This window comes from Hypanus sabinus, chromosome 17 (assembly GCF_030144855.1).
Source record: "Hypanus sabinus isolate sHypSab1 chromosome 17, sHypSab1.hap1, whole genome shotgun sequence".
In the NCBI taxonomy this organism is placed as follows: domain Eukaryota; kingdom Metazoa; phylum Chordata; class Chondrichthyes; order Myliobatiformes; family Dasyatidae; genus Hypanus; species Hypanus sabinus.
This window is the reverse complement of record NC_082722.1, coordinates 12,357,635-12,374,647: the sequence shown is the minus strand read 5'-3', so window position 1 is coordinate 12,374,647 and position 17,013 is coordinate 12,357,635. Positions and strand designations below refer to the sequence as shown.

Genomic DNA, 17,013 nt, shown 5'->3' with positions numbered 1-17,013 from the left:
AACAGGTCATCGATGAAGGGAAATTTAGAATCGATATTTCATCACAAACAAGAGAAAATCTTCAGATGCTGGAAACAGAAAAGATGCTGGGATCCTTCGAGCATTATTGATAAGAAACCTGATTCAGATTCTCCCAGTAGGGGCGCCGCAGGGGGAGCGCAATTCCAATGACTGCAACAGTATCTTGGTTTTTAAGTGGCGCTCTTCAGGAAGTGACGGACCTGCGGCAATACGGGTGATATCGGGTAATGTAGTTAAGAGAAAAACAAGAGCCGGAGTTAATAAGGATTTGAATTGTTTTCAGATTGGCATGAACTCAAAGAGGCTTCGGGTTGACTCTGAGAATGGGGGTCGAAAAAAGAGGCAGCTGAAGCTGGAGGATGCAGAATTCAATCGCTTATTGCTGGAAACGAAGGAGCGAGTGAGTAAGGCCTGGAGCCGGGGGCTCGAATATTCACACGGTGAGGGGAAGGGCAAAAGGCCCCAAAGTTCGAGCTGCAACTCTCAAACTGCACAGAGAACCATATTGCAATGGCATTCAAATATGTGTTCACCTAGTCAGGGCTGACGCTTTATTGCCGAGGAATACATTTTTTAAACGACACGAGAAATTAAAGACACAACCCTCCCGAGGTGAGACTTCCACCAACAATGTCAGGATGAAACAGCTGGCTGATAGTTTATTCCTGCCTGATTTTTTTTTGGGATAGAGAATTCGAAAGATTTATTATACTCTGCGTAATAAATTATTCCAATTCTAAACAACCAGTCGTTTATTTTGAGAAAGTTTCGAGCCGAGACCCTTCGTCAGGACCCCGAAACGTCGACAGCGCTTTTCCCTATAGATGCTGCCAAGCCTGCTGTGTTCTACCAGCATTTTGTGTGTGTTGTTTGAATTTCCAGCATCTGCAGATTTCCTCGTGTTTAGTCGTTTATTTTGATACTTCTCCCACTAGTTTCAAATTCTAAAGCTTCTTGTGATCTAATGAATTTTAGCAGGTCAAGCAGCATCTATTCCACTCCATGGATGTTGCCTGACTTGATGAGTTCCTCCAGCATCTGTAGAATCTTTTGTGTTTATCAAAGAATCTTGTATGATCAAATGAAGTAATTCTTGTAGTCTCGGGTATTGATGACTTCCACTGCCAACTCTGGCTGAACATCCTCTTGAGTTCTAAAGTTGTATTCTGTGGCTGTGCCCTCTGGTCCTATACTGTCCTATTATTGGAGACATTCTCTCCACCTCTAGTCAATCTAGGCATTGCAATATTCAGTAAGTTTCAGTGAGATGCTCTCATTCCTCTAAACTCTAGTAGTGCAGATCCTGAATCATCAAATGCTTGTATACTAACCTTTTTGTTCCTGGGATCTTTCTTATGAACCTTCTCTCTGGACTCTCTTCAGTACCAGCTTTCTTAGCTATGGGGCTCGCAATACTCAAAAGGTGGTCTGACCAGTGACTCAGCATTGCATCCTTGCCTTTGTATTTTAGTTCTCTCAAACTGAGTGCGAACATCGCATTTGCCTTCCCTATTACTGATTGGATCTGCAGGCTAATCTTTAGGGAATTCAATACAAGGACTTCCAGCTTTGTTGAACTTCCTCCGGAGAATCTATCCTGGGCCCAACACACTGATGCAATCATGAAAAAGGTGTGCTGGAGGCTCTGTTATGTATTTGAGGAGATTCAGCAAATACAGTACTTGCAAAATGCATAGGATTGCAAGGGACTTCAGAGGGCTATAGACCCAGTCAGTTCCATCATGGGTACAATCTCCACAACATAGATGCCATCTTCAATATAAAGTACCTCAACTAGACAGCATCTAACATTAGGAATCGTCAGGATTGAGACCAAACCTCCTCACTGCCAGCATTGGGGATGAGGTACAGGATCCTGAGGCCCCACATTCATTGATTTAGGCACATATCTTCCCCTTTGCTATCAGGTTTCTGAACAGTGCATGAATTCATGAACACTACCTTATTTTACTGTTTTTGTGCTAATTATTTTTGTATTTATAATTATGTCTACAATTTATTGCTGTGGCAAAGCAAATTCTTGTGATTTAAAAAAAAAACTGATTCAGATTCTATTCAGCTACAGAAGGATACACTTTTAATTGAGGGAACTTTCATCAGATTAATGCTGGTATCAATGTTTTGTTGTAAGAATAGACTAAGGCAGAGCCTAGTCTATTCTTGGTCCTGGTTTTAGAGGACTGAGGGATAACATTGTTGAAAGACTTGAGATTTGTAGTCCTAAATAGCAGTGTAGTCTGTGTGGGTTAAGGCATGTATCATGCAGCAATACGAGTATATCCACTATACTAAATAAATTAGAAAGGCAGACGATTTTTGTTTTTTAGAGGCTGATGGTGCTTTCACAATTACACAGTGTTACCAGTTGGAGATGTTGAGCTATAAGGCATATAATCTTTAGTTTCTGACTTAAATCCAGAGTTTATTTTACCTCAGATGGAAGTAACGTGTTGATCTCTTAAGGGAAAAAAGATGTTTCGGAATGAGGAGTTGGTCTTTCCTTTGAGTCAGTGTCCAGAGCTTGGATTACAGTTCCAAAATGGAATCAGACATTCAGAGCTGAGATAACAAAGAACTTCTTCACCTTGGAATATTTGGAATTTTCTGACAGGTGGAGTGTGCAGAACTCATTTGCTCACACTCAGATTGGTAGGTGTTTGTGTGTTAGAAGAACCAAAGGAAATTGTAAGTCAAGGAAATTGGCACTATGTAAAATATCAGCCGTTAAATGATTTTGTGGTGCTTGAAACAGTCATGGGGGACCAATATTAACATGTATTGATTGAAATTGATGTGGAGTACAGACAGTGATCTGTACATCTTGTATGTTCAAATATTCATAGCTAAATGGAGAGCTTAGCTCACAACGAGGAGGAGTTCAAGTATACACCAGGCAGTGTAATTGGAACGAGTATTACTTATTGGTACTTGTGATGGGCTACAAATATTTTTCCTTGAATTCTGTAAGAGGTGGCGATTACTTATTTTCCTTTTTATTTTTGCAAAGCATGTCAATTGATAGAGTAACATGCTTGTGTCTAATTTTTTGCAGGCTGGTTGCTTCTTGACAAGATATTTATCTCTGCCTTTATGCCTTCCTTTACAGAGCGCGGTCTGCTGGTTAGTGCTCAGCCATTTACACACTGTGTGGTACCTGATTTTATCCAGAGTCAGTCATACCTGACAGGGCTTCAAAATGAACTTCTGCAACTAAACTTTCATGAAAAATCCAATGATCTCTATAAATTTAAGCAGGTGAGAAGCAGTTTTTGCAGGGAGAAAATGGTAAGGTTGCTTGTAGAAAGAACAAAATGAAATTGATACATCAAAAGATCAAGGCATTTTGCTGTGTGTACAGGAATGAAATAGTGCTGAGGAGCTACCTGCTGATTTCATGACTTGGGTGTCATGGTGCAGCAGATACTTAAGAATGGTGTAGATTGCGAGGTTCTTTCATTAGCAAATGGACTAGTCACATTATGTACACAAGGCAACCATTGTACAAAAGACACTTGTTATTGTTGTTATTAATTAATTTTCATATACAAAAGACTTTGCAGCCGAATGACCACTTTTATAGTGTCACTGTCATACTGTCAGGAAAAAAATCTTGTTCAAAGTTGTGAAATGATACCAGCTGAAGTAATGAGCAGAAACTGAAACATAAGATGAAGTGTGTAATTTGTCATGATGTGGGGACAGGTCATATACTTTACAATTACAGTGGTTGCTGGCATTTTTAGTTTCTTGATAGAGATAGCAGGTTGAGAACATTAAAAAAATAATATTGAGAAGTTTTTATTGGTTTTTTCAAAGCTTAAAGCATGAGAGCATTAAAGCACAGTCAGTCTTCATGTCGTTTAGCCTTAAGTAACTGTTAATTGAAGCGATGAGATGCATTTCTGAATATAGCTTTTCTGACTCAGCTAATAGAACAATATTCCAGATAAATATTTAGAACTAACAATTTGATGGAGGTAAATGTAGCCATTAACGGGACAGTTCTAGTGATACACTTATAGTTAAAACTGATTCTTTATTAATATGTACATTAATATAATGTTTTGTTTCTTGTTAGTCAGATGATCTCGGGAGAAGGGCAGAGTACCATATCTCAGCACTGAGGTAAGTTGCTGTGAACCAACAGCTTATCCCCTTGTGGAGCCCCAAGTACAATTCATTGAGATTTTCAACAAATTCTAGAAAAGGAGTGTAGGAAATGGGGCCCAGAGAATCAAAAGGAAAAATAGTGAAGTTTAAAGATAGCAGTGGAAATAGGTCCTTGGTGCATTTGGAGAAATATAGAAAAATGAGACTACAATGTATTTGAAGGGAATGTAGAAAGAAATGCCCCAGTGAGACAGATGCCCTACTATTGGGAGTTTTGATCAATCAGATACCAATTATTAGAGTTTTGCCATATTCTTTAGTGTTTACCTCATTCCTACTGCTGGCACTACCACAATTTGTGTCATACCATCTCTCATAGTCAACAGTACATTCACAGATCTTACCTGTCAGATGTCTTGGTACATATTGGTACCATTGACATATGAAGGAAAAGCAAAGTGGTCATGAAAAGAGATTTTAGAGACCCAGGTAGAAAGCTGAGAAGCAGGACCTCCAGGGTAGTAATTTCTGGATTGCTGCCTGTGCTGAGTGCCACTGAGTGTAGAAACAAGATGATATGGCAGATTAATGTTTGGCTGAGTAGCTGGTACAGGGAGCAGGGTTTCAGGTTCGATCATTGGGATCTCTTCTGTGGGAGGTATGACCAGTTCAAAAGTGACGAGTTGCACTGAACTTGAGGAGTCTAATATTCTCACAGGCAGATTGGTTAGAGCTGTTGGGCAGGGTTTACACTAATTTACACTGTCGGGTGGGAACTGGGTGAAGGTCCTCTGGGTAGGATGGAAGGTAACACGCAGAGGTAGCCTGCAGTCTGATTGTCAGGAAGGGCAGGCAGATGAAAGGACAAAACTACAGCCAACAAGGTGAGTATTAGTGGATTAGGCATACAGAATCAAAATGGGTAGCAAATGCAGTACTCAAAGGTGTTATATCTCAATGCATGGAGTATAAGAAATAATCTTGTTACACTATTACAGATTGTCAGGTATGATATTGTGGGCATCACTTAATTGTGGCTGAAGGATGATTGTAGTTGGAAGCTGAATGTACAAGGTTACATGTATTGGAGGGATCAGAAGGTAGGCAGAGGGGTGGCATGGCTCTGCTGGTAAAGAATGGCATCAAATCAGTAGAAAGATGTGACATAGGGTCTGAAGATAGAAACATGGAAACATAGAAAACGTACAGCACAATACAGGCCCTTCGGCCCACAAAGCTGTGCCAAACATGTTCTTACTTTAGAACGACCTAGGATTACGCATAGCCCTGTATTTTTCTAAGCTCCATGTATCCATCCAGGAGTCTCATAAAATAACCTATCGATTCTGCTGCCGCTGCCGGCAGCCCATTTCATGCACTCATGACTCTGCGTTAAAAAAAAACTTAGCCCAGATGTCTCCTCTGTACCTACTTCCAAGCATCTTAAAACTATGCCCTCTTGTGCTAGCCATTTCAGCTCTGGGAAAAAGCCTCTACCCACACGATCAATGCCTCTCATTATCTTGTACACCTCGATCAGGTCACCTCTCATCCTCCATCGCTCCAAGGAGAATCCATGCAACATCTTTGTAAGTCTTCTCTGCACCCTTTCTATGGTTTCCACGTCCTTCCTGTAGTGAGGTGACCAGAACTGAGCACAGTACTTACTCCAAGTGGAGTCTGACCAGGGTCCTATATAACCATATAACAATTACAGCACGGAAAAAGGCCATCTCAGCCCTTCTCGTCCGTGCCAAATGCTTACTATCACCTAGTCCCACTGGCCCGCACTCAGCCCATAACCCTCCATTCCTTTCCTGTCCATATACCTATCCAATCTTACTATATAGCTGCAACATTACCTATTGGCTCTTAAACTCACTCCCACGTTTGATGAAGGCCAGTGCATTGTATGCCTTCTTAGCCACAGAGTCAACCTCAGGACTCGGACCCCAAGATCCCTCTGATCCTCCACACTGCCAAGAATCTTGCCATTCTGTCATCATATTTGACCTACAAAAATGAACCACTTCACACTTATCTGGGTTGAACTCCATTTGCCACTTCTCAGCCCAGTTTTGCATTCTATCAATGTCCCACTGTAACCTCTGACAGCCTTCCACACTATCCACAACACCCCCAATCTTTGTGTCATCAGCAAATTTACTAAGCCATTCCTCCACTTCCTCATCCAGGTCATTTATAAAAATCACGAAGAGTAGTTGTCCCAGAACAGATCCCTGAGGCACACCACTGGTCACCGGCTTCCATGCAGAATATGACCCTTCTACAACCACTCTGGGCAAGCCAGTTCTGGATCCACAAAGCAGTGTCCCCTTAGATCCCATGTCTCCTTACTTTCTCAATAAGCCTCACATGGGGTACATTATCAAATGTCTTGCTAAAATCCATATAAAGTACATCTATGGCTCTGCCTTCACCAATGTGTTTGGTTGCATCCTCAAAACATTCAATCAGGCATGTAAGTCACGACCTGGCTTTGACAAAGCCATGCTGACTATTGCTAATCATATTATGCCTCTCCAAATGTTCATAAATCCTGCCTCGCACGATCTTCTCTATCAACTTAACCAACCACTGAAGTAAGACTCACTGGACTATAATTTCCTGGGCCATCCCTTCTCCCTTTCTTGAATAAGGGAACGACATCCGCAACCTTTCAATCCACCGAAACCTCTCCTGTCCTCATTTATGATGCAAATATCGTTGCCAGAGGCTCAGTAATCTCCCTCACCTCCTACAGTAGCCTGGGCTACATCTCATCCGGTCCCAGAGACTTATCCAACTTGATGCTTTCCAAAATCTCCAGCACATCCTCTTTCTTAATGTCTATATTCTCAAGCTTATCAGTCCGCTGTAAGTCATCCCTGCAATCGCCAAGACCCTTTTCCATAGTGAATACTGAAGCAAAGTTTTCATTACGCATCTCTGCTATCTCCTCTGGTTCCATAAAAACATTTCCCCTGTCACATTTGAGTGATCCTTTTCTCTCAAGTTTTATTCACTTGCTCTTCACATACTTGTAGAATGCCTTGGGATTTTCCTTAATTCTGCTTGCCAAGGCCTTCTCAAGGCCCCTTCTGGCTCTTCTATTTTCATTCTTAAGCTCCTTCCTGCTAGCCTTATAATCTTCTAGATCTTTATCATTAACTAGTTTTTTGAACCTTTGGTAAGCTTTTATTTTCTTCTTGACTAGATTTTCAACAGCCTTTGTTCACCACGGTTCCTGTACTCTTACCATCCTTTCCCTGACTCATTGGAACATACCTATGCAGAACGCCACACAAATATCCCCTGAACTTTTCTGCCATACATTTCCCTGAGAGCATCTGTTCCCAATTTATGCTTGTACAAGATAATGAGAGGCATTGATCTTGTGGATAGTCAGAGGCTTCTCCCCAGGGCTGAAATGGTTAGCACGAGAGGGCATAATTTTAAGATGCTTGGAACTAGGTACAGAAGAGATGTCAGGGATAAGTTTTTTACGTAGAGAGTGGTGAGTGCGTGGAATGGGCTGCTGCTGGCAGTGGTGGAGGCGGAAGCGATAGGGTCTTTTAAGAGACTCCTGGATGGCTACATGGAGCTTAGAAGAATAGAGAGCTATGGCTAAAGCATAGGTAGTTCCAAGGTAGGGACATGTTTGGCACAGCTTTGTGGGCCAAAGGGCCTGTATTGTGCTGTATGTTTTCTATGTTTCCAAGTTCCTGTCTGATATCTTCATATTTCCCCTTACTCCAATTAAACGCTTTCCTAACTTGTCTTCCTATTCCTCTCCAGTACTATGGGAAAGATAGAATTGTGATCACCATCTCCAAAATGCTCTCCCACTGAGAGACCTGACACCTGACCAGGTTCATTTCCCAATACCAGATCAAGTACAGCCTCTCCTCTTGTAGGTTTACCTACATATTGTGTCAAGAAACTTTCCATCCCGTCTAAACCCCTCACTCTAGGGAGATACTAACGTGTTTATTCTTTGTGGTTTAAGTTAAGATACTGAAATGCTGAAAGGACCCTGTGCCAGTTATGTCCAGGCCTCCCAACAGTAGCTGGAATGTAGACCACAGATTGCAACGGGAAATAGAATACATGTGTCAAAAGGGCAATGTTATGATAGTCATGGGAGATTTCAACATGCAGGTTGATTGGGAAAATTGGGTTGGTAATGGATTTCAAGTGAGTGAGTTTGTTGAACACGTACGAGGTTGCTTTTTAGAGCAGTTTGCCATTGAGTGTACTAGGGGATCAGGTATACTGGATTAGGTGTTACGTAATGAACCAAAGTCATTGCAGAGCTTAAGTAAAAGAACCTTAGTGTCACAATATGATTGAGTTCAGCTTGAAACTTGGGGAGAGAGTAAAGTCTGGCATAGCAGAATTTCAATGTAGTAAAGGAAATTACAGTGATATGAGAGAGGATTTGGTCAAAGTAAATTGGAAGGAGATGCTGGCTGGGATGACAGCAGAGTGGCAGTGGTGTGAGTTTCTGGGAATAATGAGGAAGGTGCAGGCAAAATAGTAGAACTGTGTCTAACAAGGGAAGTCAAAGCAAAAATTAATAGAAAAACAGAGGATTGGGAAGCTTTTAAAAACCTACAAGACAGCAACTAATAGAATCATTCAGAGCGAAAAGATGAGGTATGAAAGCAAGCTAGCGAACACTATCAATGTAGATAGCAAAAGCTTTTTTAATATGTAAAAAAAAATAAAGGAGAGATGAGAGTGGAAATGGGACCGCTAGAAAATGAGGCCAGAGCAATAATAACAGGGTACACGGATGACAGATGAACTAAATGAGTTGTGAGTCATCGGTCTTCACTGTGGAAGACACCAGCAGTGTGCCAGATGTTGAAGGGTGTGAGGGAAGAAAAGTTACTATTACAAGGGAGAAGGTGCTCAAAAAGCTGAAAGAATTAAGTGTACATAAGTTGCCAGGACCAGTTGAACTGCACACTAGGGTTCTGAAAGAGGTAGTGGTAGAGATTGTAGAGGGATTATTAATGATCTTTCAAAAATCATTGGATTCTGGCTGGAAAACTGCAAATGTCGCTCCACTCTTCGAGAAAGGAGGAAAGCAGCAGAAAGGAAATTATAGACCAGTTAGCTTGACCTCAGTGGTTGGGAAGATGATGGAGTCAGTTGTTGAGGATGAGGTTATAAAGCACTTGGTGATAGAGGACAAAATAGGACAAAGTCAGCATGAAACACCTAGTGGATTTCTTTGAGGAGATAAAAGGGATGTAGTGGATGTTGTATATTTGGACTTTCAGAAGGCCTTTGATAAGGTACCACACCAAGTTAAGAGCCCATGGTATTACAGGCAAGTTACTACCATGGTTAGAGCATTGGCTGATTGGTTGGAGGCAGAGAGTGGGAATAAAAGGACCTTTTTCCGGTTGACGGTCAGTTACTGGTTGTGTTCTGAAAGGGTCAGTATTGGGACTTCTTTTTATGCTGTATATCAATGATTTAGATGATGGAATATTTGGCTTCCAGAGTTTGCAAATGATATGAAGATTGGCGCAGGAGCAGGTAGCGTTTAGGAAACAGGCAGGCTGCAAAAGGACTTTGACAGATTAGGAGAGTGGGCAAGAGAGTGGCAAATAAAACACAATGTTGGAAAATGCATGGTCATGGACTTTGATTGTAGAAATAAATGTGCAGACTATTTTCTCAACCTGGAGAAAATCCAAAAATTTGAGATGTCAAGGCACTTGTGCAGAATACCCTAAAGGTTAACTTGCAGGTTGAGTTGGTGGTGAGGAAGGCAAATGCAAAGTTAGCATTCATTTGAAGAGGTCTAGAATACAAGAGCAGGGATGTGATGCTGAGACTTTACAAGGCACTGGTGAGGCCTCACCTTGAGTGTTCTGAACAGTTTTGGGCTCCTTATCTAAGAGAAGATGTGCCAGCAGAGGAGGTTCACAAGGATATTTACGGAAATGAAAGGATAATCATACCAGGAATGTTTGGTAGCTCTGGGACTGTACTGATTGGAATTTAGAAGAATGAGGAGGGATCTCATTGAAGCTTTTCGAATGTTGAAAGGCCTAGACAGAATAGATGTTGTTACGAAGTCCCGTAACTGGAGAACTTACCAGCAAAGATAGAGAGGTCCGTTGAAGTCTGATGTCACTATTTTCAAACATTTTTATTTATAAAGGGGCACAAAAGTAAGGTTAATGCAAACATTCAGATAATGCACATCACCAATACACAACCTAAAGCATGGGTATAGTCATAATCATCATTAATCTAGGGGATAATATTTTTGTCCATTGGAAATATAAAGAGTCATTCAGAAGTCTTTTGAGGAATCGCTGGGTTTCACGTGTCTTAGAGGGATCGGTGAGAATGAAAAGAAGACTTGCCCGTGTCTTTATGACCACTCCGTTAAAATCTGGGGAGCGTTGGTTTCCCCGTTGTTAGTTCGAAGTCCTTCTCGGTGGTATCGGCCACCCGCTCCCCAGGCAAAGGAGTTAGGAGCACACGTGGCGTTGAGTGGCTTCCAGCTCTCCCGGGAGCGTTGAGCGAGCGAGTTCCTCTGGTGCATTGCTAGGGTACTGCCTCCTGCAGTCCGCTTTTATCTTTACTTGCAGAGTTGGAGCTGTCCATCAAAGTAGGGGGATGCAATCTCCACCCCCACATGGCTCGAGGGTGTTCAGGTTCATGGTAGTTGTCACGTAATGGTCAAAACCGTTGCATTGTCTCTCACTTCTAAGTCCCGAATTAATAGCGATCTTGAGATTCTCCGGAAGGAGGGGGCTGTTCCCGCTCCTTCGGCCCCTCAGAACTGTGGTACCTTCATAACACCTCCCCTCTAAAAAGCGTTTTTTTACCAGCGGTAAAAAAACCGTTTCTTACAGGATTTTTACTCTCAACACCATACCCAAGCTTTTTCTCTTCACAGAATACTACTGTTATACATTCAAGTCAGTATTTAAATAGTTAACGATTACAGTGCCCCTTTCTTTAATATCTTAAAATCGCATACCGTACTAAAGCCTTGTAGCATCAGACTTCAATTCAATAACCATCTATTTAATATTATTATTTTTTTTCATAACAACACTAAGGAGGGGTGACCTTCGCTTAGGTGCATTTACAAAAGTTTATGCGAACACTGATCGTTTCAGTCGTTTTACGTAGCCAGCAGGTCTCCAACATGGGCTATCTTTATTATTCACCGGCTTTGGCGCAAACCCGTTCAACCTGCTTGGCTGTTTAACAAGGGCATCTCCATTAACCATCACCTCTTTTCCGGCGAGCCCCCCGCGTGGGGAACTTGAGTAATTTTTCGTGGTGAACTCCCGCCAGCCTCGTTCATCGGGGTTATTTTTGCAACACCATGCCCCAAACTTAGACCCTTTTCACCCAATTCTTCGATTTTACCCAGGTGGCTGGCCCTTTTATCAGTCCCCTTCAGGCTATTGGTGTTTGATTCGAACTCTTCACTCAAGTAGCATGTCGAAGGCAGCCTTTTCACACCCCATCCTGGCATAACAATAGAGTGGGGGGCCCCGCTATCCCCCGGCTTGCTCTGTGAGTGATCTGCCAGGTTTAAGGTTTCTTCCTTCGATTTGGAAACTACGGACTTTCCATTTCCTTCACTAACAATCCTCACCCCCCCATTCTTAAATTCGGCGTTAACTTTGAACCCACCTTCGAGTACAAACACCGGGGAACTCACACTTCCCCCGGTTACCAAGGTTAACCCTTTTCCCACTGAACCAAGTCTATCTGACCCACAAGGACGGCCGCCCCGTTCCACTGAATCAGATACCTCAGACTTCTTCCGAGCTCTGTTACCAGGTTCAGCACCTCTTGCATCCCCATCTCGGACACACTCAAACGGGACATTGGCCTCTTCCAGGCTTTCAACACCCGTACCTTTTTCAAATTCTAACTTCCCCCGATCCTCCCAGTTACTCTCTGGGCAGCTCCCACCCGGGGAAGGCACAACCCTGCGAGCTGAAACAACCTCCTCGGCCCTTTCAGCAGACCCCTTCGAGGCAAGGGTATCCTTTCCATCTAGGACTGCCCTCCTCTCATTATCGGGAACACCTTTAGAACTCTCAAGTTCTTCAAACAATTCTGCCAAACCAGACAGATCATCCATGTCCAACTCTGGACCTTTTAACAGCTTTATCTGTTTCTCATCTTTATTTCCTACCTTTAGGACCTTTCTCTTCGCTAAGGGCAGAGCTATCTCCTTTCCCTTACGCCCTTTCACTTTACTACCCTTCGTCTTACCACCCTCGGAACCCTCATGGCACAGGGTCAGCAAAGACGTCTCGGCCAAATCAAAACTGGCCAGATTTAAACTGCTCTCGTTCACAGCTGTCTCTCTTGACATGCTGCGAGTGACCGCTCCGGCGAGATGGTCCTTGGGCGCTAGGGGTGGGGCCACCATACTCGCCTCGCCAGGTCGGCAGCATGGCTGACCAGACCTTACCCCCTGCTAAGTCGTTTCCCAGCAGGATGTCCACGTCAGCTCTCGGGAACTCTGAGGGCACCCCTATTTCAACTGATCCATACACCAGCTCACAATCCAGAATGACCTTATATAAGGGCACCATTTCTGTCCTTTTATTTATTCCTTCCACCTTTACCATGCCCGTTTCCCGACCAAATTCTAGTACCTTATGGCTAACCAGGGAGAGTTCAGCGCCCGTATCCCTCCAGATTCGTACGGGAACTGGTGTGTCTCCCCCCCGTCACAGACATGGTTTTGTGTGACAGACAACTCCCAGAGCCTTCTCATACTCTGTCTACTCTCGGCTCTCTGGTCGATTTGCTGATTACCATGGCACACCCGATAGGGACTGCGGCTTTCCCTCTTCCTATCTCCTTTCTCAGAGCAAAGCATCAAGATGCAATGTGCCCCTCCTTTCCACAATTAAAACAGGTCAAACCCAGAACCCTCTGGCCGTCTTGCCTTTCCACCTCAACCTTACCGCTAGCTCCCGGTGGGACCTCTGCCTCACTCGTCAGACTTTCTCGATCGTTCCCACGGTCTCTCTGGGGACCTTTATTCGAGGGAGTCTGTCTTGTGGGTTAGGACATATTCGTCAGCAAACCTGGCAAATTCTGAAATGGACTTATCCGGCTTCTCATTCAAATACATCCGGATCTCCTCTGGAACACAACTTTTAAATTCCTCAATCAAAAATAACTCCCTGAGACGCCCATAATCCTCGTCCACTCTTTCCGCGGTGCACAAACGGTCCAAGAGCACCCCCTTCTCATGGGCTTGCTCGGTATACGTTTGATTCCACCCTTTCCTTAAATTTCTAAACTTTTGTCTATAGGCCTCAGGTACCAATTCGTAAGTCCGGAGAATGGCCTTTTTTACCTCATCATAATTCTCCGCTCCTCCCTCCTCCAGGGACAAGGCCGCATATGCTCGTTGGGCCTTCCCCTTTAACACACTTTGTAACAATGCCACCCACTGCTCTTTTGGCCATTTCTGATTTACTGCCACCTTTTCAAAAAGCAAGAAATAACTATCGACATCTGCCTCCTCGAACGGGGGCACCAATCTCAACTCCCTACTAACATTAAACCGCTCTGCTTGGTCTAACCCTTGATCTCTTCGCTCGTTTTTCATCTTCTCAATTTCCCGGTCACGTTGCCTCTGTTTCTCTTTTGCTTCTAGTTCCTTTAGGTGAATTTCATGCTGTCTTTGCCTCTCCCTTTCTCTCTCTCTCTCTCTCTCTCTCTCTCAGCTGCTTCCAGCTCTTTTAACTTAATTTCACGTTCCAACTTTAATTTCTCCACCTCTAACTGAACCATCCCACTTGATGGTACCTTTTCAGGGATATCTCCCAATACCTCAGCTTCAAACACCTTCTTCCCAATGTAATACTGCGTTATGGCCCTTTATACCTCCTGCTTTTTCATGGATGAACTCACTTCTGTGAGATTCAACCCCTTCGCTAAATTTAACAAGTCTGATTTGGTGCCTCTAGTGCTCCCACCTTCGGGTTTTCCATATATTCACCCACGTCCATCTTTGCTGGTTTCCCGTCTGGCTACCCGCGTAACCAGATTCAAGTTTTTGTTTTACAAGCCCGATTCACTGGCCTCCCAATTTGGTGTCAAATCCCGAGATGAGAACCCCAACTGTTTCGAAATCCCGTAACTGGAGAACTTACCAGCAAAGATAGAGAGGTCCGTTGAAGTCTGATGTCACTATTTTCAAACGTTTTTATTTATAAAGGGGCACAAAAGTAAGGTTAATGCAAACATTCAGATAATGCACATCACCAATACACAATCTAAAACACGGGTATAGTCATAATCATCATTAATCTAGGGGATAATATTTTTGTCCATTGGAAATATAAAGAGTCATTCAGAAGTCTTTTGAGGAATCGTTGGGTTTCATGTGTCTTAGAGGGATCGGTGAGAACGAAAAGAAGACTTGCCCGTGTCTTTATGACCACTCCGTTAAAATCCGGGGAGTGTTGGTTTCCCCGTTGTTAGTTCGAAGTCCTTCTCGGTGGTATCGGCCACCTGCTCCCCAGGCAAAGGAGTTAGGAGCACACGTGGCGTTGAGTGGCTTCCAGTTCTCCCGGGAGCGTTGAACGAGTAAGTTCCTCTGCATTGCTAGGGTACTGCCTCCTGCAGTCCGCTTTTATCTTTACTTGCAGAGTTGGAGCTGTCCATCAAAGTAGGGGGATGCAATCTCCACCCCCACATGGCTCGAGGGTGTTCAGGTTCATGGTAGTTGTCACGTAGCCGTGACTTGCACGTGACACAGGTGCCTCTAAGAACAAATGGTCAAAACTGTTGCATTGTCTCTCACTTCCGAGTCCCGAATTAATAGCGATCTTGCGATTCTCCGGAAGGAGGGGGCTGTTCCCGCTCCTTCGGCCCCTCAGAGCTGTGGTACCTTCATTACAATGTGAAAAGATGTTAAGAGCACAGCCTCAGAATAGAGGGGCAACCATTTAAAACAGAAATGCGGAGTAATTTTTTTAGCCAGAGGGTGGTGCATTTGTAGAATTTGTTACCGCAGGTAGCTGTGGAGGCCAGGTCATTGGATACAATTAAGGCAGAACTTGATAGGTTCTTGTTTGGGCACAGCATCAAACGTTGCAGGGAGAAGGCCAGGGAGTGGGGCTGAAGAGGTGAAAAAAGGATCAGTCGTGATTTAATGGTGATTTAATGGTGATTTAATGGTGGAGCAGGCCAAATGATCTAATTCTGTTCCTATGTCTTGTGGTCTTTGGAACTTTCTGCCTTTTCTGCTGACTCTGCAATGTAATCATTTTATTGATTTCAACTTTCCACAGTTCTGATGATAGGTAATCCATCAGAATTGTTTCATATACCACGAATGCGGCCAGATCTGAGAATTTCCAGTATTTTCTGTTTTTATTTGGCATTGGGTGCCTTATTTCATTATTTCAGAGTTGCATATTGTTCACTTGTACGAGGAGTGATTGATAAGTTCGTAGCCTAGGGTAAAAGCAGTCAATTTCAGAAAATCTAGCACATTGATTTTTCAACATAGTCCCCACTTACATTTACACACTTAGTTCAGCGGTAATGAAGCATATGATCCCTTCTTTGTAAAAGTCAGCATCTTAGACTTCCAGAAGTGGTCCACAGCAGGGGTGATTGATAAGTTTGTGGCCTAAGGTAGAAGGAGATGAGTTATTAACTTCAAACTTTCTGCATAATCACTCAAACAGTTGACCTGCATGTGCATGTAACAAGAGCTGTATAACTCATCTCCTCCTACCTCAGGCCACAAACATCAATCACCCTGCTGTGGACCTCTTCTGGGGGTCCAAGATGCCGATTTCTATAAAGAAAGGATCCGTATGCTCCACGACCGCTGGACTAAGTGTGTAAATGTAGGAGGGGACTATGTTGAAAAATTCATGTGCTAGGTTTTCTAAAATTGACTCCTTATACCTTAGGCATGAATTTATCAATCACCCCTCATAATTTTTTTTCATCCAATCAGTGTTTAAATTTAATTGAATGTGTGATCTAATGTATTTAGTTGAGGTTAAGCTGTTTATTTCGTTTTTCTCTCTCTCTCCAGGAAAGTACTTTATGAAGATTTTCGTATGTTGCTGTCAGATATTATAGGTGAACAACTGGAAAACACAGTTGATATATCCTGCACTAAGTATGAATACACAGGTATGCAATGATAAATGTAGAATGTGGGACATATTGGACATTGATTGCATGTTATTTTAAGAAATGTAGAATTTGTTAGGCATATACATTTCATTAGCTCTATGAGAAAGAGAGATATATATAAATAAATAACCATAGAACAATCACAGCATGGAAACAGGCCATCTCGGCCCTCCTAGTCCGTGCCGAACTCTTAATCTCACCTAGTCCCACCTACCCGCACTCAGCCCATAACCCTCCACTCCTTTCCTGTCCATATACCTATCCAATTTTACCTTAAATGACACAACTGAACTGGCCTCTACTACTCCAACAGGAAGCTCATTCCACACAGCTATCACTCTCTGAGTAAAGAAATACCCCCTCGTGTTTCCCTTAAACTTCTGCCCCCTAACTCTCAAATCATGTCCTCTCGTTTGCATCTCCCCTACTCTCAATGGAAACAGCCTATTCACATCAACTCTATCTATCCCTCTCAAAATTTTAAATACCTCGATCAAATCCCCCTTCAACCTTCTACGCTCCAATGAATAGAGACCTAACTTGTTCAACCTTTCTCTGTAACTTAAGTGCTGAAACCCAGGTAACATCCTAGTAAATCGTCTCTGCACTCTCTCTAATTTATTGATATCTTTCCTATAATTCGGTGACCAGAACTGTACACAATATTCCAAATTT

At 43.0% G+C, this 17,013-nt stretch overlaps 1 protein-coding gene across 3 annotated transcripts in view; it reads left to right on the top strand.

The window, feature by feature from the left end:
* Positions 1-202: 202 nt before the first annotated feature.
* ogfod1 (2-oxoglutarate and iron-dependent oxygenase domain containing 1) overlaps positions 203-17,013 on the top strand; it is an 80,138-nt gene continuing 63,327 nt past the window's right edge. The window contains exons 1-4 of one of the 3 annotated variants that reach the window (XM_059992549.1): positions 203-461; positions 3,149-3,297; positions 4,121-4,167; positions 16,235-16,335. In XM_059992549.1, coding sequence (XP_059848532.1) covers positions 311-461; positions 3,149-3,297; positions 4,121-4,167; positions 16,235-16,335 — 448 coding nt within the window. In that variant the 5' untranslated portion in view covers positions 203-310. The remainder of the gene's footprint in view (positions 462-3,148; positions 3,298-4,120; positions 4,168-16,234; positions 16,336-17,013) is intronic. The other 2 variants (XM_059992548.1, XM_059992550.1) reach the window with 2 other exon arrangements.